This window comes from Ovis canadensis, chromosome 22, assembly GCF_042477335.2.
Source record: "Ovis canadensis isolate MfBH-ARS-UI-01 breed Bighorn chromosome 22, ARS-UI_OviCan_v2, whole genome shotgun sequence".
Lineage (NCBI taxonomy): Eukaryota > Metazoa > Chordata > Mammalia > Artiodactyla > Bovidae > Ovis > Ovis canadensis.
In genome coordinates, this window is record NC_091266.1 from 32,177,871 (window position 1) to 32,203,751 (window position 25,881).

General features: G+C 38.1%; 1 protein-coding gene across 1 annotated transcript in view; it reads right to left on the reverse strand.

Annotated features, from left to right (window-relative positions):
• Positions 1-9,497: 9,497 nt before the first annotated feature.
• Positions 9,498-25,881, reverse strand: part of LOC138427926 (cytochrome P450 2C31-like) — a 55,863-nt gene continuing 39,479 nt past the window's right edge. The window contains 2 exon segments of the mRNA XM_069568040.1: positions 9,498-10,121; positions 12,171-12,313. Coding sequence (XP_069424141.1) covers positions 9,940-10,121; positions 12,171-12,313 — 325 coding nt within the window. The 3' untranslated portion in view covers positions 9,498-9,939.

Below are 25,881 nucleotides of genomic sequence, written 5' to 3' on the forward strand. Positions count from 1 at the left end.
GGGGGCTCTCCCCCATAACCGTTTCTCTTGGAGAAGGAGTAAATGTGCAGCTCAAAGGCAATAAAAATTCCTGGGCGTGACAAGAGTGTTTCAGCTTACGGACTCCTCTGAAGGTTATCTCTCCTGCCTGTATAGGTTCGTCCGGCCACATGTGATTGTTTAGAGCCTCCCAATCTGAGAGGCAAGAGATGTTTTAGACTTACTAAAAGCAAATTCTTTCGGGGAGTTAGAAATTATTAGCATAGTGTGTTGGTTAGGAATTATATCGGTGAAGGGTTTTTTCATTTGTTGTGTCGATAATTGCTGCTAATTCCCTGCTCTGGGTGGGACAAGGATGTTTCAGGTCAAACCTCTCTGCTGACAGACTAGCTTGTGTGACAGGATTATCCATACTCCTGCCACATGATTGTTTACTACCTCTTAACCAAGAACAGCACAGAGAGTTTTGGAGTATTTTGAGAGTCTTAATTAGCATAGGGCTGTTTCTTCTTGTTGAGTCAATGATTGCCGCCAGGCCTTCATATCCTTAGGCACCTGGGAATATATTAATCAATGTATTTGGAATATAGCCAAGGAAATACAGTAGTTTTTGATGTTAGCAATACTAGACTTTTTGAGTTAATGGATTTTCTCTTTTGTAATAGATCACTGTGCTTTGTTATAAATCACTGTGTCCTTGCTATGTAAAAATGTAACTTTATCACATCTTAAGACTAAATAGATCTTAAGGGGAGCATTGGTGAAAGGATTTTCATTTGTTGGGCTGATGTTTGCTGCTAAATCTCCATGTTCCCTACCCTTATAATAAATATAACTAGCATATAGGAAGAAAAAAGTATTAACCTTTAAGCATATAGGAGAAATAAGTATTAACCTTTAAGACTAATCATGTTAACCTTGGGTTAAATAAATTCCTTTTTTGATTGTAACTCACTACACCCTCACCCTATAGGAATGTAACTTTATTTGGAGGGTGGTGCCTGGTTTAAGAAAAAACACCCTTGGAAGAAATAAGTTTTTTGGTTATCAGAAAGAAAGGATCATAAAATGTCAGCAGGTCTCACTCATGGCCAGAAGATGATGTACCTTTTTTATACATTTATGTGAAGCACCTGATTTTGATAAAGGTCAGGACTGCTGACTCCCGCGTGACTCCGTATTCATCCCTATGTGTAACAAAAGGTATATAAGCAAACCCAAAAATAAAGAAATTGGATCAGTTTCTGGAAAGACTGATTCTCTCATGTCGCTTCTTTCTTGCTCCCATTTTTCTGGCTGAATTCCCATCTGGAGCATGGATGCTATTCCACGTAATCCAAGTTATTCAGCCTCTTTTTCTCCACTAATCTTCCTACTACATTATCCCTTTCTAATCTCTCTATATCTGTGATTAAATATGTATTTTTCCAAAGACACCAACTCCGTCCTCCCACCTTCGAATTACCCTGGATCCACCGGGGCTGGACCCTGGCATTCTCCAATGCATGAAACTGAAAAGTGAAAGTCAAGTCCCTCAGTCATGTCCAACTCTTAACAACCCCATGGACTGCAGTCTACCAGGCCCCTCCATCCATGGGATTTTCCAGGCAAGAGTACCGCAGTGGGTTGCCATTGCCTTCTCTATCTACATATGCTAGAAAAGAACAGAAACTGAATCTTACAGAATATACTTTTTGGTGTCTGGACTCTTTCATTTAACTTCATCTTGGGGATTCTTCCATGTTTCCACAAGCTGCAGAGCAGTGCCTTTTTTTATTGATGGCAGCATCCTAGTCCATGAATATGATGTGATATATTTACCCACTGTTATGCTAATAGACACTGAGTTGATTCCAGTTTGGAGCTACTATAAAGAAAGCTATTTTGAACACTTTTTTCCAGGTGAGATCTTAGATACAGGCTGACATTTTTCAAGGATATACAGCTTAAAGTCCTCGGGCTCCAGGACCAGGCAGATATTTAGCTTTAGAACATACGGTTAAACATTTCAAGATTTTGAAACAGTTTATCCTCCCACCAAACTGTATGGTAGGTCTAGCAGTACCACTTCCTCATGAATACTCGGAATTTTCAGGACTTTCATAAAATTCTAGTAGGTACATACTAGTAAACCATTGTGATTTTAATTTTTATTTCCCACATAACTAAAAATATTGAGTACCTTTCTTCATATTTATTGACCATATGGATATTCTTTTCTGTGAAGAATTTGTTCAAACATTTTGCCCATCTAAAAAAATATCTGAATGGAAGACTTTCATTTTACTGATGTAATCTGGATGTAAGTCCTTCATTGGATTTATTCAATGTAAATATTTCTCCCAGACTCTGGCTAGCTTTTTGATGATATTAAATGATATCTTTTGAAGAAGAGGAATTTTTAAATTAATATAAATAAAGGCCAATTTGTTGGTAGCTTGTAATTAGTGCTTTTTTGTTCTAATTTTGTTAAAAGTTTGTCAAGTTCAAAGTCATAATGACTTTCTCTTATGTTTCACAGCAGAGGCTTTACAGTTCTATTTTTCATACTTATGTCCATGATCCATCTCAAATAAGTGTTTGTAAGCAATTTGTAAGAAACAACGTGATTTTTTCCCAATAGCTCTTAGCTCTTCTAAGCTAGTGGTTACCAAAGGAAAGAGACAAGGGGAAAGGTCAATCCAGGGCATGAGGTTAAGAGATACAAACTACTATCTATAAAATAGATAAGCAACAAAAATATATTGTATAGCATAGGAAATTATAGCCACTAACCTATTACAACTTTTAAGGGAGTATACTCTACAAAATACTAAATTATTATGCTGTACATTTGAAAAAATACATTATAAACCAACTATGTTTAAATGTGTAAATAAAAACTTTTTCATATATCCATAAAGAATAGAGAAAGAAAGAAAAAGAACTCATGCAACTCAATTTTTAAAAATGCTCAGTTTTTAAAAATGGGCAGACGTTATTATATATGAAATCTGAGAAGAAATTTTATGAATGAGCTTACTAACAAAACAGAGACTCACAGAGAAGGAACTCATGGTTACCAGGGGAAAGGGTTAATTAGAGAGTTTGGGATGGACATGTACACACTGCTATATTTAAGATAGATAACCAACAAGGACCTATGGTATAACATATGGAACTCTGATCAATGTTTTGTGGCAAGCCTGGATGGGAGGGGTATTTAGGGGAGAAGGGTTACAGTATATGTATGGCTGAGTCTCTTCACTGTTCACCTGAAACTATCACAACATTGTTAAACAGCTATAACCCAATACAAAGTAAACAGGTTTTTTTTAAAAATGGGCAGATGATCTGAAAAGATATTTTTCCAAAGAAAGTTTCCAAATGGCTAGAGTAAATCATGAGAAACGCTGGGCTGGAAGAAGCACAAGCTGGAATTAAGATTGCCAGGAGAAATATCAATAATCTCAGATATGCAGATGACACCGCCCTTATGGCAGAAAGTGAAGAGGAACTAAAAAGCCTCTTGATGAAAGTGAATGAGGAGAGTGGAAAAGTTGGCTTAAAGCTCAACATTCAGGAAACTAAGATCATGGCATCTGGCCCCATCATTTCAAGGGAAATAGATGGAGAAACAGTGGAAAGAGTGTCAGACTTTATTTTGGGGGCTCCAAAATCACTGCAGATGGTGACTGCAGCCATGAAATTAAAAGACTCCCTGGAAGGAAAGTTATGACCAATCTAGATAGCATATTCAAAAGCAGAGACATTACTTTGCCAACAAAGGTCCATCTAGTCAAGGCTATGGTTTTTCCAGTGGTCATGTATGGTTGGACTGCGAAGAAAGCTGAGGGCCAAAGAATTGATGCTTTTCAACCGTGGTGCTGGAGAAGACTCTTGCGAGTCCCTTGGACTGCAAGGAGATCCAACCAGTCCATCCTAAAGGAGACCAGTCCTGGGTGTTCATTGGAAGGATGATGCTGAGGCTGAAACTCCAAAACTTGGGCCACCTCATGTGAAGAGTTGACTTATTGGAAAAGACCCTGATGCTGGGAGGGATTGGGGGCAGGAGAAGAAGGGGACGACAGAGGATGAGATGGCTGGATGGCATCAATGACTCGATACACATGAGTCTGGGTGAACTCCGGGAGTTGGTGATGGACAGGGAGGCCCGGCGTGCTGCGATTCATGGGGTCACAAAGAGTCGGATACGAATGAGTGACTGAACTGAACTGAACTGAACTGAACAGGTTTGTAAAATGATGTTCAGCATCCATAGTCATCAGGGAAATGCAATAAAAAGCCATAGATAGGCATCTCCTCATACCTGCTTTAATGTCTATGATAATTTCAGAATAACTGTGGTAATCATTCTCAGTGTATTCATATATAAAACCATTACATTGCACCTTTAAAATGTTCTTTTCTGCTTTTTATTCTGGCATTCTTTCTCTTTTATTTCCATAATTTTTCATCATACTTGCTATTTTAAGATAATTCCAATGCATAGATTTAACAGGTTTTTCTTTCTATTTGTCTACTTTTTATCCTCATACTTTTGTGTACATATTGTTTTTTATGTCTATTTTTTTATTTTTCCCTTGATAAAATATTAGTATAAAATACATGCAGTAAAGTGTATTATCCTTAAGTGTACACTTTGGTGAATTTTCACATATGTGTACACCTTCCTAAGCACCATCTACATCTAGAACATGGTCCTATACCACAGGAGGCTCTCTCACTTCCTTTTCCAGTCTCTCTACCCCAGAAAATCAATCACTTTTCTGACTTCTCTCAATGAAGCTTAGTTCTACCTATGCTGCTGCTGCTACTATGTTGCTTCACTCGTGTCCGACTCTGTGCGACCCCATAGACAGCAGCCCACCAGGCTCCCCCACCCCTGGGATTCTCCGGGCAAGAACACTGGAGTGGGTTGCCATTGCCTTCTTCAATGCATGAAAGTGAAAAGTGAAAGTCAAGTGGCTCAGTCGTGTCCAACTCTTAGCAACCCCATGGACTGCAGTCTACCAGGCCCCTCCATCCATGGGATTTTCCAGGCAAGAGTACCGCAGTGGGTTGCCATTGCCTTCTCCATCTACATATGCTAGAAAAGAACAGAAACTGAATCTTACAGAATATACTTTTTGGTGTCTGGACTCTTTCATTTAACTTCATCTTGGGGATTCTTCCATGTTTCCACAAGCTGCAGAGCAGTGTCTTTTTTTATTGATGGCAGTATCCTATTCCATGAATGTGATATGATATATTTACCCACTGTTATGCTAATAGACGCTGAGTTGATTCCAGTTTGGAGCTACTATAAAGAAAGCTATTGTGAACACTTTTTTCCAGGTGTGATCTTAGATACAGGCTGACATTTTTCAAGGATATACAGCTTAAAGCCCTTGGGCTCCAGGACCAGGCAGATATTTAGCTTTAGAATATATGATTCAACATTTCAAGATTTTGGAACAGTTTATCCTCCCACCAAAATGTATGGTAGGTCTAGAAGTACCACTTCCTCATGAATACTTGAAATTTTCAGGACTTTCATAAAATTCTGGTAGGTACATTGTGATTTTAATTTTTATTTCCCACATAACTAAAAATATTGAGTACCTTTCTTCATATTTATTGACCATATGGATATTCTTTTCTGTGAAGAATTTGTTCAAACATTTTGCCCATCTAAAAAAATATCTGAATGGAAGACTTTCATTTTACTGATGTAATCTGGATGTAAGTCCTTCATTGGATTTATTCAGTGTAAATATTTCTCCCAGACTCTGACTAGTTTTTTGATGATATTAAATTATATCCTTTGAAGAAGAGGAATTTTTAAATTAATTTAAATAAAGACCAATTTGTTGATCTCTTGTAATTAGTGCTTTTCGTTCTAATTTTGTTAAAAGTTTGTCAAGTTCAAAGTCATAATGACTTTCTCTTATGTTTCACGGCAGAGGCTTTATAGTTCTATTTTTCATACTTATGTCCATGATCCATCTCAAATAATTGTTTGTAAGCAGCTTGTAAGGAACAAGGTGATTTTTTTCCTAATATTCATTTCATCTAGCATTAAGATTATTCTTTCCATGCTAATTAAGTAGCACTATCACATAGTCATATAGGTGTGAGTCTGTTTCTAAAGTTTCTTCTATTCTAGTGTATTTCAACTTGTTATTCTTGTGCAAATACCATATTGTCCTAATTATTATAGCTTTAAACTAAGTCCTCATATCTGGTGTAAGTCTTCTAACTTTATTCTTCTTTTTTCTTGATTATATTAGCTTATTTGTATTTCCACACGAATTTTAGATCAATTGATCAATTCAGAAGATCTAATATTTACTGAGAATTCATTGAATCTCTACATTGACAGAATTGACACTTAAACAATATTGATTTTTCTAAATTTAAGAACATGGTATAACTCTATATTTGGGTATAATTTCTCCCAGCAACGTAGTAAAATTTGAAGGATTGAAGTCTTTCACATTATTAGATTCAGCCCTAGATATTTGTGGGGAGTGGTTAGCTTATTTCATCAATATCATTATTTAATTATTTGATCTTAGTATAAAGCAATACAATTCATTTTTCTAATTCATTTTGTTTTATTAACCTCGTAGCCAGTTCTCAGGCCACTCTACTTTGCCATGAGCAGTGTACTTCTATTACATCCTCAAGTGTAACACTCTCAAGTTCTAAGGAGGACATGCTTAACAGTTTCCTTTGTTTATTTTCGTTTAGCAGCTGCTTGGAACTCACATAAAGTTTCTATTCTTTGTCATATATGTCCACTAAAGACCACTCAACTAGCTTAGTGCTCATCTAATAATTGGACAGATATTTCCTTACTAGTTTTAGGAACCAAAACAGCACCTACTATTTGCAAGACACTTTGTATATATGTTGGAGCAAGCCTTCAACATGCATCCAGACACTTTATAGTTCTGCTGTATCCTTCACTTCCTTCTTGCACAGAACCTCCAGGTTTGCCAGAGGTGAGAGTTTGGGGTCTTCTCCAGTCTTTTCAGAACAGTTGTAGATTTCTAATGTCTCAGGAGGGCACTCCAGGTGTTGCTAGTGGTAAAGAACCTGCCTGACAAGGCAGGAGACATAAGAGATGAGGGTTCAATCCCTCGATCAGAAAGATCCCCTGAAGGAGGGCATGGCAGTCCAGTCCAGTATTCTTGCCTGGAGAATCCCATAGACAGACGAGCCTGGCTGGTTATAGTCCTTAGGGTTGCACAGGGTCAGACACAACTGAAGTGACTTAGCACGCACACACATGCAGTGTCTCAGGAATTCATCAGGTTTTCAAAGCCTTCCATGAATATCTCATTCCTCAACTTTTCCTTTTAAGCTTTTTGGTTAGTGTATAGATTTCTATAGCTTCGGGCATCTACAATATTCAAAAATTGCCCCTGATTGTTTTCAACAAATGTGTCTGTGGAAAGGTTGTTCATACTGGGAAAGTTCTGAGATCAATCCTGAATATAGTCTTCCACAGTGACCACAAGCATGTCAAATAATAATGATTCTTTGGGAACAGGGTTTTGAAGGAGTTCCATCTCCACTCACTGCCTCCTGCTTGTGGCTGATATATTATTGATGATTTTCACCATGATTATAGTCTGTAGCTTTTCAAGGCTACCTCAAAGCCTGGAAGATAGAAGGGAATAAGGCAAAACATGACAAACCTCACTGTTATTACTGAGGTTTTTCCATTTTCTTGAAGAAACACTCTGCAGATTGATGCATGTCTTGGCTAATGGCCAAAGATCTGAAAAAGCAGACCTGATAATTTCTACTTGTGCTTTCATTGTTATATATCAGAGAGAATTATTAGAAGTCACTACTGCATACCATATTTGCTGACATCTTTCGGTCTAATTTTGAAAGGAAGTAATGAAAAGTGGATACTCTTACTTTTTCAAACTTACGGGGAATGGGTTCAATATTTCACCAATAATGAAAATAGTTTCTAGGATTTTTGAAACATCTTTTTTCAAAATTTTTCTCAATTTACAAAGAATGTATGTCATTAAAAAGTGTTGACCATTATCAAATTTTGTACATTTACTGAGGTCACTTGTTCCCTCAGCTAGGTTTGTGTCTATGCTACACATTGTACATCAAATAATGTAATGATAACATGGGGCTCGGGGTGACATTAGTTTTCTCCAGCAGAAAGTATGTTCCAGCAAGAGGAAAATGTTTAGGGGTGAATCAATGTAATTTAAGCAATGTTTAAAATTACTTAAAGATAAACTCTAGTCTTATAACTACTCTCCAACTTCAGGATTATTCTTAAGGCTTGTTTGCAGATCTTCATAACCTTCAGGCTTCAGCTGAAGTTGGAACATTTACTCGATCCTTCTTACTTGGTAAGTTCTAGCTTCCAATTTTTTTTCCTATGAGCCCCCAGAAAGTTCCAAAAATTTTTTTTTTGGTTTCTAAAGCTCCTACACAACATTTTATAGTCACCCATTCAGACTCTCAGCTCCTGATTTCAAATCAACAATCACTTCAAAGGTAAAATCACGTCAAATAACAGGCTTCCTAATATGGATTTCCCAAACCCTCTGCTTTCTTGTCCCCAGAAAGCCTCACAACTTTGAACACTCTTCCCTGCTGACAAATGTATATGTACATGGGCATGTATTTGTGTGTGTGTGTGTCTGTGATGAGCCAGACAGAGGAAGAAAAATACAGACATAAATATAGATGTTATATCAAGAAGGTTCTGGTCATTGCAATTATATATTATTTGTAGAAGATAAAATTTCCTACTTGAAAAATCCATGAAAGGTAACTAAAGTTACTAAATCTACCAAAGAATTCAGTTCTCAGCATATAAAATGGTTCTGTCAAATAGTCTTTCTATTATAGTCATGGCAGAAAAATAAAGAGATACTTACTTTATAGGGTATTATTCTTCAGTATTGATGAAAAAAATGCACATATATGTGCAGACACTTCACTGCTAGCAAACTATCCCAAAGAGATAGTACAGGAATAATAAAAGATGTATGCAGGTAGGAACATTTCTATATTAACAAAAGTTCAAAATTAATCTAAATATCTCTGAACACTAAAATAATTTTTAAGATTACTATAAGCATGAAATATGGTATTATGAGATACATTTATTTATATAGATTGTGAAAGTACCTGTTACTATAATCTAATGTCACCAAGAAGTCAGAGATATATTATAAATAATTCATACATACCCACAGAAACACACATGCATATTTCTCTGTGTGTTCAAATATAACCATAAATACATATTATTTTCCTTCTTTTTTGCTTTAATATGTCTGTATATCTGTAACTGGGTCTATGTGTGGGTCTGTGCTTAACAACTAGGAGAAAAGAGAAAGGACAGCCTTGAAAATAACCAGAAAATGCAATTTTTATCTCATGTTATTCCCCCTAGCTGGAGCAATCTTCCTCTGCTTTCTTCCTGCGTGCATGCATGTATGTGTATATATACATATATGTATATATATATAAAAACATATACATCACACATATAATTACACTTTAATGAACATTGAAAAAAAAACAGAAATTATACATGCCAAACTGTCAAGAGATTACTCCCTGAAGAGGTAATAGCAGTAAGAGATGAGTACATTATACATATATATTTTTAACACATGTGATAGTTTTCCACTCTAATTTTTTTTAAAGTCAAAATATGACATTTATAAGGTGCCTTTCCACTGTAGATGAGACACAGCTCAAGATCTCAGTATAGAATTACAAAAAACATTTTATTGAAGACAAAACAATGAGCTATATTTTGCAAAACTTGAACGGAATCTTAAGAAAATCAGAAGAGACAGGGCTCAGGAATGTCACTCCTGACATTAAGGGAGAGGTGGACCATCAAGGGCAAAGAGCATCAGCTTGTGTAGATAGAGCTGAAGAGGCTTGTTCTGTGATCTGGCAGCAGCCCTTTCTTCAGAATGGAATGAAACAGACCTCGTAAAAGTGTGGTAGAGAGCCCAACGCTTTCAGAAGTTGTGTAGTGTCAATATTCTTCGGATCAACCAGAGGTTTCAAGGTAAAATGCTGTAAAATGCTGACCAGGAGTAAAAACACCTCCATGTGGGCCAGACCTTCTCCAGCACAAACTCTTTTTCCTAAAAATGAGACATAAATGAAATATTCACATAATTCTCGTTTGACCTAGTGCACAGGGAGGTGTAGATAAATATGAAATGAAAGACAAGAGTAAATAAATTAATAAACTAAGGAAAGACCAAATAACCAATGGCTTCTCCTATTTACACCAAAATCTGGTCTGCTTCATTCCCTCAGAACATATTTCTGTGTACATTCTATTTATTTTTAAAAATCTGTTCTGTACACATGGAACTGCTGGAACTGCTTTCCTAAGGGTGAGCTGTGACAATTTTCTTGACTCACACACACACGCAGATAGACACACACACAGAAACATATATACACATACTCACTCATCCCAATCGGCATGAGACACACTATCCATTTTTCATCTACCTCTAACCCAAGTCTCAACGACAGGTTTAATTCTCCTCATCTGATTCCTAAAAATAATCTTTACCTTGCCATGTCCCTTCTTTAACACTATTTTAAGAGTTTACCACTATCAGGTATAAAAAGAAATGTCACAAACTAGACACAAGTATTACTACATGTTCAGAAATCCCGACACATAAGCTATTTCAAGTGTTAGAAATTTCCAGTCATTCCTCCAACTGAAATACTCGTCCCCTCAGCTCTGCCAGCTGAGATTCTCTACATCCTTCTAGATCCACCGCAGGTGTCATTTATTCTTTACAAATTTCTTTGATCTATTCAGGCAGATATAATTTACTCCTTCACTGGTATTCCACAAGACTTATTAGTGCTTCTAATACAGAATATTTCACTTGAAGTCATAATTATTCCTCTGTCCCCACACACTGGAATATAAGCTCATAAGGTAAAGCCTTAGGTCTTATAATGGTAGCACAGTGTCAGGACAAATCCAATCGCACAAACCCTGTAAATTGAGCAGAAATCTTGAGCAGGCTCATTATGCAACAATGGACCCAAAATTCAGGAAGAAGGTAAGGAGATTAGCAGGTCTCTCTGAAATGACCTCTGGGCATTGTTCATAGTCTGGGGATGTTTCTCCATCTTCCCAGATCCATTCTGTTTGTTTTTCTTTTGCACCTACTCTGTGTTTAGGAAGTTGATTTCTGTGGGATGCATAACCCCAGTAGTTAGTTACCTTCTTCACTGTGAGTAAACTCAGAGGATTAAACATTGAGAAGATTAGGGTATGCCCTCCCTCAGTCCCAGCCTGTCAGGCCACAGTTCAGCAGGGGCTGTATTCTCCAACCTGCAGACCCATCTCCTGCTGAGGCAGCCATTCTCTCTTTGCTAAAAGTCTGCTTGAGTTTCAGCAACACCCTCCTTCTCCCGACCCTTTCGACATAGGATGGTAATATCGTCCTGCTGATGCTAATCCCTGAGTACTTGACCACTCCTTTCCACTTTCCTTAATTGTGTCCGCACCTCTGAAAAGTTTCTTCATTAAACTGTCTAAAGCATCCTACCTTTTTCTTTCAAGGACCCTGATAAATTAAAGATACTAACTATAAAATATTTCTTCCTGCAAGAAAACTTCCTTTATCTTCTAACTACTCTGCCCTCTGCCCTGTCCCCTGCCCTGTCCCTCAAAATAAAAGATTCAGGAGCTTCTCTCTCTGGGAGCCCACAGAAACACTTTGAAGAGTATTTTCTCTCTGGAGTATCCTTGCCTTTAACCTGCATTCCTCTTTCTTAGAGGAAGAATGCATCTGTTACTCACATTTGTATCTCTGGACCTGAGTGATCATGAGTCTACTACATATAAGGTGTGTAGACCACATTGAGTGAATTGACTTCATTGAGTGAATTGACTTCTCAGGGCAGGGGAGAAAAGTCGCAGTGTCTAGAAACCTAGATATCTAGGAGGAGCTCTTAGGAGACTCAGCAGCGGGTAAGAGAGCAGAAGTCAGGAAATACAGCCTCCAGTCCAATGAGAAATTATCTGCACTTTGGGAGTGGTGCCTCTGGCCTCATGCAAGTGACAATTTGTCCAGCCCAGACTAGCCTCCATGCAAAGCCCTTCCTTCTCTCATTTTACCACTGAAGTACAGACAAAAATGAGGCATGCTTGCCTGTTGAAAAAGCCATGAAGTAGTCACTCTTCTTAAAGTTACCACTTTTATCCAGGAAGTGACCAGGATCAAACTGCTCTGGGTTGGGAAACTCCTTGCCATCGTGCAGAATAGAAGTCAGAGATGTTAATATGGTTGTGCCCTGAGATAAAGAAAAACAGATTAACTGGATTTTTTAAATGGTCATGGAGCTTGAAAAAAAAAACTACCTTGTCTAACCCTTTCCTTTTGTAGATGAGATGACTGAGGCGCACACACACAAAAATTATTCTTTCCACGTCAGAGAACAAATTAATGACCAAGCCTGTGCTGTGCTTAGACACGCAGTCATGTCCGACTCTTTACAACCCCATGGACTGTAGCCCACCAGGCTCCTCTGTCCATGCGGATTCTCCAGGCAAGAATACTGGAGTGCCATGCCCTTCTCCAGGGTATCTTTCCAACCCAGGGATCAAACCTAGGTCTCCCTCATTGCAGGCAAATTCTTTACTGTCTGAGCCACCAGGGAAGCCCAATGACCAAGCCTAGAAAGTGAAAGTGAAGTCGCTCAGTCGTGTTCGCGACCCCATGGGCAGTAGCCTGAACCAAGCTTCTCCGTTCATGGGATTTTCTAGGCAAGAGTACTGGCTGGGGTTGCCATTTCCTTCTCCAGATGACCAAGCCTGACAGGTCTCAAATCCTATAATGCCAGTTCAGGGCACTGTTAAAACCTGACTCCAAGACAATCGTCTTCAGCTTGTAGCCTACCTGCTGCACTTGCCTCCCAGTAAATCAAAGAAGCTGCATTTTCTTGACAAAAAACAAACAAAAGGAAAAAAAGCCATATTGTTTAAACATGCTGATGTCACTGAAAATCTAACTCATTCTCTTTGGAATCAACTATGACATCTTCTTCAAAACTACATGAGTGGCCATATTTTTGAAAACTATTCTCTTCTCCTACTAAGATGAGAAGCTGGTAAGCATACGCTCCTCCTGCTATGTATTTGCAATGTATTTGTTGAATACTCTTCTGGAAATATGACGGCATTTCTGGTTTCTTGTAAGGTTTTCCTAAACTCAGAGATACCATGTAACATAATGATTTAGAATTTAGTTTTCAGAATCAATTGAACATTTCTCTCTACTAAATTAATCTCTGTGACTATAGGCAAGTTGTTTTTTGTTTTGTTTTGTTTTGCATTTCCATGCCTCATTTTCATCACAAGTAAAATATAAACAAGGAGTTCCCTGCTGGCTAGGGTTCAATCTGTAGCTTAGGTTTAATCCTTGCTTGGGAAACTGAGATTTCACAAGTTGCTCAGCATGCCAAAAAAAAAAAAATTAAACTAACAACAACAACAAAACAGAAACAATAAATTTGTATTATTTTATTATATAATGAGATAATATATGAAATACTTTTAAAACAGAGATTAATACCACAAGCTAAAATGCTCAATAAATAGAAATTTTGCTACTATTATGATAACAGTGATTTTATTCACAATATCTTGGGATCATAATACTACAGAGACAAAATTCAAATTCAGATCCGATTGAATACTTTCTGGTATACCGTATGGCCTTTCCAAATACATGATATAATTCTCACTCCAAAACATCATGAACTGAAAAACAGATTGTCATTTCCATGAGGGCAAATAAATAAAAGAATCAAGATTGCTGGGAGAAATTTAAAAAAAAAACCCTCAGATATGCAGATAACAACACTTTCTTATGGCAGAAAGTGAAGAGGAACTAAAGAGCCTCTTGATGAAACTGAAAGGTGAAAAAGCGGGCTTAAAACTCAACATTCAAAAAACTAAAGTCAGGGCATCCAGTTCCATCACTTCACAGCAAATAGATGGGGAAACAATGGAAACGACAGACTTTGTTTTCTTGAGTCCAAAATCACTGCAGATGGTGACTGCAGCCATGAAATTAAAAGGCACTTAATCCTTGGAAGAAAAGCTATGATCAACCTAGACAACATACTAAAAAGCAGAGACATTACTTTGCTGACAAAGGTCTGTCTAGTTAAAGCTATGGTTTTGCCAGTGTCAAGTATGGATGAGAGAGTTGGTCTATAAAGAACGTTGAGTGTCAAAAAATTGATGTTTTTGAACTGTGGTGTTGGAGACAATTTTTGAGGGTCCCTTAGACTGCAAGGAGATCAAACCAGTCAATCCTGAAGGAAATCAGTCCTGAAAGTTCATTGGAAGGACTGAAACTGAAGCTCCAATACTTTGGGCACCTGATGAGAAGAACTGACTCATTGGAAAAGACCCTGATGTTGGGAAAGATTGAGGGTAGGAGGAGAAGGGGATGACAGAAAATGAGATGGTTGGATGGCATCACTGACTCGATGGACATGAGTTTGACCAAGCTCTAAGAGATGGTGAGGGACAGGGAGGCCTGGCATGCTGCAGTCCATGGGGTTGCAAAGAGTTGGTCATGAATGAGCAACTGAATTGACTGAAATAAAGGAGAAACTGAACTTTCAGTCTTTCCTGAACCTCTTTCTTATGACACAGCAACATCTATGATTCATTTTCTGGCCTGGGTGGGCTTAGAGATATACCATAATCATGAAGTACAAGAACATAGTATGGTCACACTACACAGGCTTTCATATAAGGTTAATAAGTGACAAAAAAAAAAAAATTTATCCTGGATGATGGGACCATTTGTTGCTGTTTAGTCACTAAGTTGTATCTGACTCTTTCAACCCCATGGACTGTAGCTTGCCAGGCATCCCTGTCCATGACATTTCCCAGGCAAAAATACTGGAGTGGGTTTGCCATTTCCTTTTCCAGGGGATCTTCCCATCTGAGGAAGATGGAACCATCTACTTCAAGGTATAACAGAGTAACTGCTTTTGAGTTGCCCTCACAAACATGAAATATATATAAATACAGAGAGGAGGACTTTCCTGGTGGTCCAGTGGTGAAGAATCTGCCTGCCACAGGACATGGGTTTGATCCCTGGTCCGGGAACATCCCACACGCCTCGGGGCAACAAAGTCCGTGCACTACAACTACTGAGCCCACATGCTCTACAGCCTGCATGCTGCAACAAGACAAGCCATTGCAATGAGAAGCTCAGGCACTGCACTAGAGACTAGCCTCTGCTCACCACAATTAGCAAAAACCCACACGCAGCAATGAAGACCCAGTGCAGCCAAATTAAATAATACTTTCTGAAATCTACGGGGGGAAAAACACAAAGTAACAGCTTTCCAGCATTGAACAAGAAGCAATCCAGGACTGTGATACTTTAATAAAGAGGAATTGGTAGGCCCTATATTCACTCCTAATATACTTCTGAGAACATTTTCCTCCCAGAATGCAGGGAGGTGGCAGCCAAGCAAAGTGGGACCCTTTCTGAGCTAAGGAGACAGAGATCAAAACCTGATGCCTACAACTCATGAGGAAGGACGCAAGTCAGGAAGACTCTATAAACAGGGAAGATCTCAAAATATATGAGACTATTCTCTGTACTTTCATGTCTGTGGGTTGGGCAGCTTCAGGATACCAATTAGAGTATGACTCCTGAGGAGGTGAGAACAGAAGGCGGATACCAGATACTGTACAGTGATAGAGAAGTTGAGGTTCCAACCCAGTGAGAGTGGAAAGAACTTTCCTGGCAACTCAGATTTTCTGTCATGATTGATCCCCCAAATTCTAAGTTGTTGGATTAGTGAACCCACCCTGGACTAAGGGTCATGCCCTAAGATTAAATCAAAAATTGAAATTAAATCACAATGACAAACAATTATAGTAAGCTTAAGAGACTAAAGGACATCTGTCAATAATTTAGGTGCCTATCAAAATAAAATTCAGTGCCCTTTAAAGAAAGGGTAATCCAGACTCCCCATAAGACATCATTCAAAATGTTCACTATACAACAGAAAATTAAAAATAAATGTGAAATGAAGGAAATGTGGCCCAAATTTGAAGAAAATATAGCCAAGAGAAGTAGAACCCATCCAAGAACTACACAAGAACTACGAAAGAACTACAAACCATCTATCATAAGTATATCCAAGTTCTTAAAGGAATAATTAATAACAAAAAAATAAATGCAAAATCTCTACATAGATTTAAAACTATAAAAATAGAAATTCTAGAAATGAAGTTTTTACTGGATTGAATTAAACATTAGAGACTGCAGAAGAGAAGGTTAGTGAATTAAGAGACATATCAATAGAGTAATGGCTGGGAAACCCCTACTGTAAGAACTTTCCAACAGACAGTAATTATAAACTGTGGAATACACACAAACACACACATTCTGTAAGGTAGCCAAAAGCAGAATATACTAAAGTGTAGAAAACACTTGAGAAGACAAAAAGATACTGGGTGAGTTTTCCATTTTAATGATGTTATTATGAGGACAGGTCTCAGACAACAAAATATTGAGTGACTAAAATATGGCCATAAGCCAACTCTCATTGGTGTAAAGAATCAGTGGCTACATTCAGCTGTACCTTCTGTACAAAAAACAAAAACAAAAAAATTGGGGGGGGGGGGAATACAATAAAAGAAAGAGCTAGAAAAGAAGACCCTTAAATTCCTTATATGAAATATCCCAAATCTCTGATAATCCTATAATCCTTGAATTACATGTGGAATGAATTCCAGATAATTACCCTAAAGTTTAAAAAAAAAAAAACTAAATTTAAAACTCAGAATTTTGAGTTCAGAACAGAATAGTTCAGTTCAGCTCAGTTCAGTCTCTCAGTCGTGTCCGACACTTTGCGACCCCATGAATCACAGCACGCCAAGGCCTCCCTGTCCATCACCGACTCCCAGAGTTCACTCAGACTCTTGTCCATCGAGTCGGTGATGCATTCCAGCCATCTCATCCTCTCGTCCCCTTTTCGTCCTGCCCACTATCCCTCCCAGCATCAGAGTCATTTCCAATGAGTCAACTCTTCACATGAGGTGGCCAAAGTACTGGAGTTTCAGCTTTAGCATCAGTCCCTCCAAAGGGCTTATCTCCTTCAGAATGAACTGGTTGGATCGCCTTGCAGTCCAAGAAACTCTCAGGAGTCTTCTCCAACACCACAGTTCAAAAGCATCAATTCTTCGGCACTCAGCTTTCTTCACAATCCAACTATCACATCCATACATGACCACAGGAAAAACCATAGCCTTGACTAGACAGACCTTAGTCAGCAAAGTAATGTCTCTGCTTTTTAATATGCTATCTAGGTTGGTCATAACTTTTCTTCCAAGGAGTAAGCATCTTTTAATTTCATGGCTGCAGTCACCATCTGCAGTGATTTTGGAGCCCCCAAAAAACAAAGGCTGACACTGTTTCCACTGTTTCCCCATCTATTTCCCATGAAGTGATGGGACCAGATGCCCTGATCTTCATTTTCTGAATGTTGACCTTTAAGCCAACTTTTTCACTCTCCTCTTTCACTTTCATCGGGAGGCTCTTTAGTTCTTCCTCGCTTTCTGCCATAAGGGTGGTGTCATCTGCATATCTGAGATTATTGATATTTCTCCCAGCAATCTTGATTCCAGCTTGTGTTTCATCCAGCCCAGTGTTTCTCATGATGTACTCTGCATAGAAGTTAAATAAGCAGGGTGACAATATACAGCCTTGATGTACTCCTGTTCCTGTTTGAAACAAGTCTGTTGTTCCATGTCCAGTTCTAACTGTTGCTTCCTGACCTGCATATAGGTTTCTCAAGAGGCAGGTCAGGTGGTCTGGTATTCCCATCTCTTGAAGAATTTTCCACAGTTTCTTGTGATTCACACAGTCAAAGGCTTTGGCATAGTCAAGAAAGCAGAAATAGATGTTTTTCTGGAACTCTCTTGCTTTTTTGATGATCCAGCAGATGTTGGCAATTTGATCTCTGGTTCCTCTGCCTTTTCTAAAACCAGCTTGAACATCTGGAATTTCCCAGTTCACATATTGCTGAAGCCTGGCTTGGAGAATTTTGAGCATTACTTTCCAGAATATTTAACCACTGCTAAAACAAGCAAATGAACAAAGTTTGGTGTTCCTCAAAGGAAATAAATGAATCACGAGTCCCTGTTATATATATTATTATATATAATAATAACAATATATTATTAAAAATATGTAGGACATAATCCAAAATTATTAGACATACACACATGCACACACACACAGAAAATGTGACCCATATACAAGAGAAAAAGAACAGTAACACTAAAAGAACAATAGTGATAATGAAATAAACATATAAGAATTCTGAATCATAATCTAATTTTGAATTTATAACTATAGTTAAGGAAATGAAAAAAAGTCTCAACATTAACTAAAATGTTAATGAATGAATGATCAAAATATAAATTGCAGAGAGAACCCAAATGGAAATTCCAAAACTAAAATTTATGGTTGATTAGATTAATTATTAAATAGACTTTACAATAGTTTGAAAGAAAAATTAGTAAAATAGAAGAGAAAATAAATAAAACATTTTTCAGTCTGGAGAAAAGGAAAAAATTGAAAACAAATAAGCAAACAGAACCTAAGGAACCTTTTCAACAACACCATAAGGTGATTAGAGTACCAAAAATAAATAAAATAAGTAAGACAGAATGCGCAAAAAATATTCAAGAAAATAATGAAGAAAATGTAGACATCCTACAATGTAGACAAATAGAATAAATTAAAAACAAAAGCAGACTTAAACTTAAATGTATTGTAGTTAAAATATAATCAAATACACACAGAAAACTTGAAGGCAGTCGAAGAAAAATGGCCCATTGCCTACACAAGAACAAGAATTCAAATGACTGCTGACTACTCATCAATAAAAATGGAAACCAGAAAATAGTAAAATGAAATATTTAAAGTGCTAAAAAGAGAAAACTTATAGCCAGTTAACACAATAATCTATATCCAGATATGCACCTGCTGTAAACAAAGTTTTATTGGAATATTCTGTGGCTATTTCTTAAAATATTATCTATGGTTACCTTTATTCTACAATGGCAGATTGAGACCACATGGTCCACAAAATCTGTATCACTGCTTGGCCTCTTAAAGAGATGTTTGCAAACCCTGTTTAAAGCAAACATTATAACACTAATGGTAGCTTTATAGTATACATACATATTATACATGTGACAACTTTGGTATAAGAGAAGAGGAACAGGTTAAATACTCACATATAATTACAATGTTCGTATATTTTTTAATTTAATAGTTTAATTTTAAGAAGACTATAAAAATTTATGATTACATATTGTAATCTCAAGACAAGTCACTTAAAAAATAGTTCAGAGAACCATCTCGAAGATGGTGGAGGAATAGGATGGGAAGACCACTTTCTCCCTCACAAATTCCTCAAAAGAACATTTCAACGCCGAGCAAACTCGACAAAACAACTTCTGTAGGCTGGCAGAGGACATCAGGAAACCAGAAAAGCAGACCATTGTCTTCAAAAACAGGTAGGAAAAAATATAAAAGATGAAAAAGGAGACAAAGGACGTGGGGAGGGAGCTCCGTCCCGGGAAGGGAAGCCCGTCCCAGGAAGGGAATTTTAAGAAGAGAGGTTTCCAAACACCAGGAAACACTCTCCCTGCCGAGTCTGTGGCGAGCCTTGGAAACACAGAGGGCAACATAACAGGAAGGAAAAATAGATAAATAATTAAAACCAACAGATTACAAGCCCAACAGTAACTCCCCCAGCGGAAAAGCAGCACAGACGCCTGCATCCGCCATTGGGAAGTGGGGGCAGGGCAGGGACGCGCGGGAGGCGTGGGCTGCAGTGCTTTGCAAGAATCGGGCAGGAACGCCCACGCGCAACCAGAACGATCTAACTTGGGCTAGCAAACCAGACTGTGGGATAGCTACCACGCGAAAAGCTCGAACATAAGACACCGCCAGGACCGAGCACAGAACAAAGGACGGAATGGAAAAGCCGGCTGCAGACCATCCCCTGCCAGGGACAGGCAGCCAGAGCCATAAGGACTGGAAAGGGGCAATTGCAGACCCAGAGAGACTTTACTTACCTAACTGCAAGCAGGCTCCTTTGCTAAGACTTCTGGGGGTGTTGGACAGTCACAATCTGCCTCCCGGGGGGCGCCAGCGGTCCACCCAGAAAGCTGGGCAGCAGCAGCAGAAAAGGTGACAAGCCGTGGTGATAGCGCTCGCCAAACTCCTGAGCTACTCGGACCTGGGAAGGGCACAAAGAGCAGTCCCAGCCGAATCTGTGCCTCTGAGGGCTGCCTGAGCGCTGAACCTGAGCGGCTTGGACCGGGGACATGCACGCAGCCTAGGGCTGGCCCCAGACTGTTCCCGGCTGAGCATCGTAGAGCCGGAGCGGTTTGTGTGCCACGAGAAAGGACAGGTCAAGCGGGGCAGAGATACTGTGTGCACATGACAGTGCGATTTGTTTGCAGCATCCCCCCTCCCCACAGCGCGACTGAACTAGTGAGCCTAAAAAACCAGCAAACAGAAGAAGTTAAACAGAGGGAACCACCTTGGAAGTGATCCCACATGGCCCATAACACCAGAGAAGGGCCAGAAATCTTTTTACTATTTTTAAAATCATTCCTTTTTTTTTTTCTTTTTTGTTTTTTTGTTTTTTTCTTTTTTCTTTTTTCTTTTTTTTCTAACTTTTTCTTAATTGTTAAGTCTTCTATTTCTCCTCTAATTTTTATTTCTATAACCTATTATTACTATTTTTTTTAAAAAAGACTTTTTTTTTTTAAGGCAAACACCATATATAGTCTTTGGATGGTTGTTGGTGGGTTTTTTTGTTTGTTTGTTTGTTTGTTTTTTAATAATTTTTTTACTCTTTCTTCCTTTTTCCTTCTGCTTTCCTTTAATATTGTATCTTTGAAAATCCAACCTCTACTCTAGATTTTTAATCTTTGCTCTTAGGTTTTTGTTGTCAATTTTGTACATTTAAAAACCCAAACTTCACTACCCAAGTTTACCTGAGAGCGAGATTACTGGCTTGACCACTCTCTCCTCCTCTGGCCTCTCCTTTTTCTCCACCAGGTGGCCTCTGTCTCTTTTCTCCCCCATCTCTTCTCTATCCAACTCTGTGAATCTCTGTGTGTTCCAGACGGTAGAGAACACCTAAGGAACTGGTTACTGGCAGGATTTGTCTCTCTCCTACTCATTCCTCTCTCTTATCCTCCTGGTCACCTCTGTCTACTTCCTCCCTCTCCTCTTCCCCGTATAACTCTGTAAATACCTCTGAGTTGTCCAGACTATAGAGAGCACATAAGGAAGTGACTACTGGCTAGCTTGCTCTCTCCTCTTTTGGTCTCACTGCATCTCATTCCAGTTACCTCTAACTACACCCTCCATCTTCTCTTCTCCTTGTAACTCAGTGAACCTCTCTGAGTGTCCCTCAATGGGGAGAAACTTTTCATCTTTAACCTAGATGTTTTATCATCGGTGCTGTATAGATGGAGAAGTCTAGAGGCTACTGTAAAAATAAAACTGAAAACCAGAAGCAGGAGGCTTAAATCCAAAGCCTGAAAACATTAGAGAACTCTTGAATTCAGGGAACATTAAGCAATAGGAGCTCATCAAATGCCTTCATACCTACACCGAAACCAAGCTCCACCCAAGGGCCAACAAGTTCCAAAACAAGACATACCATGCAAATTCTCCAGCAACACAGGAACACTCCCCTGAGCTTCAATATACAGGCAGCTCAAAATTATCCCAAAACCTTTGATGTCTCATAACCCATTACGGGTCACTCCACTGCACTCCAGAGAGAAGAAACCCAGCTCCACCCACCAAAACTCCAACACAAGCCTCCCTAACCAGGAAACCTTGACAAGTCACTGATAGAACCCCACCCAAAGTGAGGAAGCCCCATAATAAAAAGAACTCCACAAATTACCAAAATATAAAAAGGCCACCCCAAACGCAGCAATATAACCAAGATGAAGAGACAGAGGAATATTCAGCAGGTAAAGGAACAGGAAAGTTGCCCACCAAACCAAACAAAAGAGGAAGAAGTAGGGAATCTACCATAGAAGGAATTCCGAATATTGATAGTGAAAATGATCCAAAATCTTGAAATCAAAATGGAATCACAGATAAATAGCCTAGAGACAAGGATTGAGAAGATGCAAGAAAGGTTTAACAAGGACCTAGAAGAAATAAAAAAGAGTCAAAATATAATGAATAATGCAATAAATGAGATCAGAAACACTCTGGAGGCAACAAATTGTAGAATAACGGAGGCAGAAGACAGGATTAGTGAAATAGAAGATAGAATGGTAGAAATACATGAATCAGAGAGGAAACAAGAAAAACGAATTAAAAGAAATGAGGACAATCTCAGAGACCTCCAGGACAATATGAAACGCTCCAACATTCGAATTATAGGAGTCCCAGAAGAAGAAGACAGAAAGAAAGATCATGAGAAAATCCTTGAGGAGATAATAGTTGAAAACTTCCCTAAAATGGGGAAGGAAATAATCACCCAAGTCCAAGAAACACAGAGAGTTCCAAATAGAATAAACCCAAGGCGAAACACCCCAAGACACATATTAATCAAATTAACAAAGATCAAACACAAAGAACAAATATTAAAAGCAGCAAGGGAAAAACAACAAATAACACACAAGGGGATTCCCATAAGGATAACAGCTGATCTTTCAATAGAAACTCTTCAGGCCAGGAGGGAATGGCAAGACATACTTAAAGTGATGAAAGACAATAACCTATGGCCCAGATTACTGTACCCAGCAAGGATCTCATTCAAATACGAAGGAGAAATCAAAAGCTTTACAGACAAGCAAAAGCTGAGAGAATTCAGCACCACCAAACCAGCTCTCCAACAAATTCTAAAGGATATCCTCTAGACAGGAAACACGAAAAGGGTGTATAAACCCGAACCCAAAACAATAAAGTAAATGGTAACGGGATCATACTTATCAATAATTACCTTAAACGTAAATGGGTTGAACGCCCCAACCAAAAGACAAAGACTGGCCGAATGGATACAAAAACAAGACCCCTCTATATGCTGCTTACAAGAGACCCACCTCAAAACAAGGGACACATACAGACTGAAAGTGAAGGGCTGGAAAAAGATATTCCACGCAAATAGAGACCAAAAGAAAGCAGGAGTGGCAATACTCATATCCGATAAAATAGACTTTAAAACAAAGGCTGTGAAAAGAGACAAAGAAGGCCACTACATAATGATCAAAGGAACAATCCAAGAAGAAGATATAACAATTATAAATATAGGAGCACCGCAATATGTAAGACAAATGCTAACAAGTATGAAAGGGGAAATCAACAATAACACAATAATAGTGGGAGACTTTAATACCCCACTCACACCTATGGACAGATCAACTAAACAGAAAATTAACAAAGAAACGCAAACTTTAAATGATAGATTAGATCAGTTAGACCTAATTGATATCTATAGGACATTTCACCCCAAAACAATGAATTTCACCTTTTTTTCAACTGCTCATGGAACCTTCTCCAGGATAGATCACATCCTGGGCCATAAATCTAAACCTGATAAATTCAAAAAAATCGAAATCATTCCAAGCATCTTTGCTGACCATAATGCATTAAGATTAGATCTCAATTACAGTAGAAAAACTATTTAAAATTCCAACATATGGAGGTTGAACAACACACTTCTGAATAACCAACCAATCACAGAAGAAATCAAAAAAAATCAAAATATGCATAGAAACGAATGAAAATGAAAACACAACATCCCAAAACCTGTGGGACACGATAAAAGCAGTGCTAAGAGGAAAGTTCATAGCGCTACAGGCATACCTCAAGAAACAAGAAAAAAGTCAAATAAATAACCTAACTCTACACCTATGGCAACTAAAAAAGGAAGAATTGGAGAACCCCAGAGTTAGTAGAAGGAAATAAATCTTAAAAATTAGGGCAGAAATAAATGCAAAAGAAACAAAGGAGACCATAGCAAAAATCAGCAAAGCCAAAAGCTGGTTCTTTGAAAGGATAAATAAAATTGACAAACCATTAGCCAGACTCATCAAGAAGCAAAGAGAGAAAAATCAAATCAATAAAATTAGAAATGAAAATGGAGAGATCACAACAGACAACACAGAAATACAAAGGATCATAAGAGACTACTATCAGCAATTCTATGCCAATAAAATGGACAACGTGGAAGAAATGGACAAATTCTTAGAAAAGTACAATTTTCCAAAACTGAACCAGGAAGAAATAGAAAATCTTAACAGACCCATCACAAGCACGGAAATTGAAACTGTAATCAGAAATCTTCCAGCAAACAAAAGCCCAGGTCCAGATGGCTTCACAGCTGAATTCTGCCAAAAATTTCGAGAAGAGCTAACACCTATCCTCCTCAAACTCTTCCAGAAAATTGCAGAGGAAGGTAAACTTCCAAACTCATTCTATGAGGCCACCATCACCCTAATACCAAAACCTGACAGAGATACTACAAAAAAAGAAAACTACAGGCCAATATCACTGATGAACATAGATGCAAAAATCCTCAACAAAATTCTAGCAATCAGAATCCAACAACACATTAAAAAGATCATACACCATGATCAAGTGGGCTTTATCCCAGGGATGCTAGGATTCTTCAATATCCGCAAATCAATCAATGTAATTCACCACATTAACAAATTGAAAAATAAAAACCATATGATTATCTCAATAGATGCAGAGAAGGCCTTTGACACAATTCAACATCCATTTATGATAAAAACTCTCCAGAAAGCAGGAATAGAAGGAACATACCTCAACATAATAAAAGCTATATATGACAAACCCACAGCAAACATTATCCTCAATGGTGAAAAATTGAAAGCATTTCCCCTAAAGTCAGGAACAAGACAAGGGTGCCCACTTTCACCGCTACTATTCAACATAGTTCTGGAAGTTTTGGCCACAGCAATCAGAGCAGAAAAAGAAATAAAAGGAGTCCAAATTGGAAAAGAAGAAGTAAAACTCTCACTGTTTGCAGATGACGTGATCCTCTACATAGAAAACCCTAATGACTCCACCAGAAAATTACTAGAGCTAATCAATGAATATAGTAAAGTTGTAGGATATAAAATCAACACACAGAAATCCCTTGCATTCCTATACACTAATAATGAGAAAGTAGAAAAAGAAATTAAGGAAACAATTCCATTCACCATTGCAACGAAAAGAATAAAATACTTAGGAATATATCTACCTAAAGAAACTAAAGACCTATATATAGAAAACTATAAAACACTAATGAAAGAAATCAAAGAGGACACTAATAGATGGAGAAATATACCATGTTCATGGATGGGAAGAATCAATATAGTGAAAATGAGTATACTACCCAAAGCAATTTACAAATTCAATGCAATCCCTATCAAGCTACCAGCCATATTTTTCACAGAACTAGAACAAATAATTTCAAGATTTGTATGGAAATACAAAAAACCTCGAATTGCCAAAGCAATCTTGAGAAAGAAGAATGGAACTGGAGGAATCAACTTGCCTGACATCAGGCTCTACTACAAAGCCACAGTCATCAGGACAGTATGGTACTGGCACAAAGACAGGCATATAGATCAATGGAACAAAATAGAAAGCCCAGAGATAAATCCACACACATACGGACACCTTATCTTTGACAAAGGAGGCAAGAATATACAATGGAGTAAAGACATTCTCTTTAACAAGTGGTGCTGGGAAAACTGGTCAACCACTTGTAAAAGAATGAAACTAGATCACTTTCTAACACCGCACACAA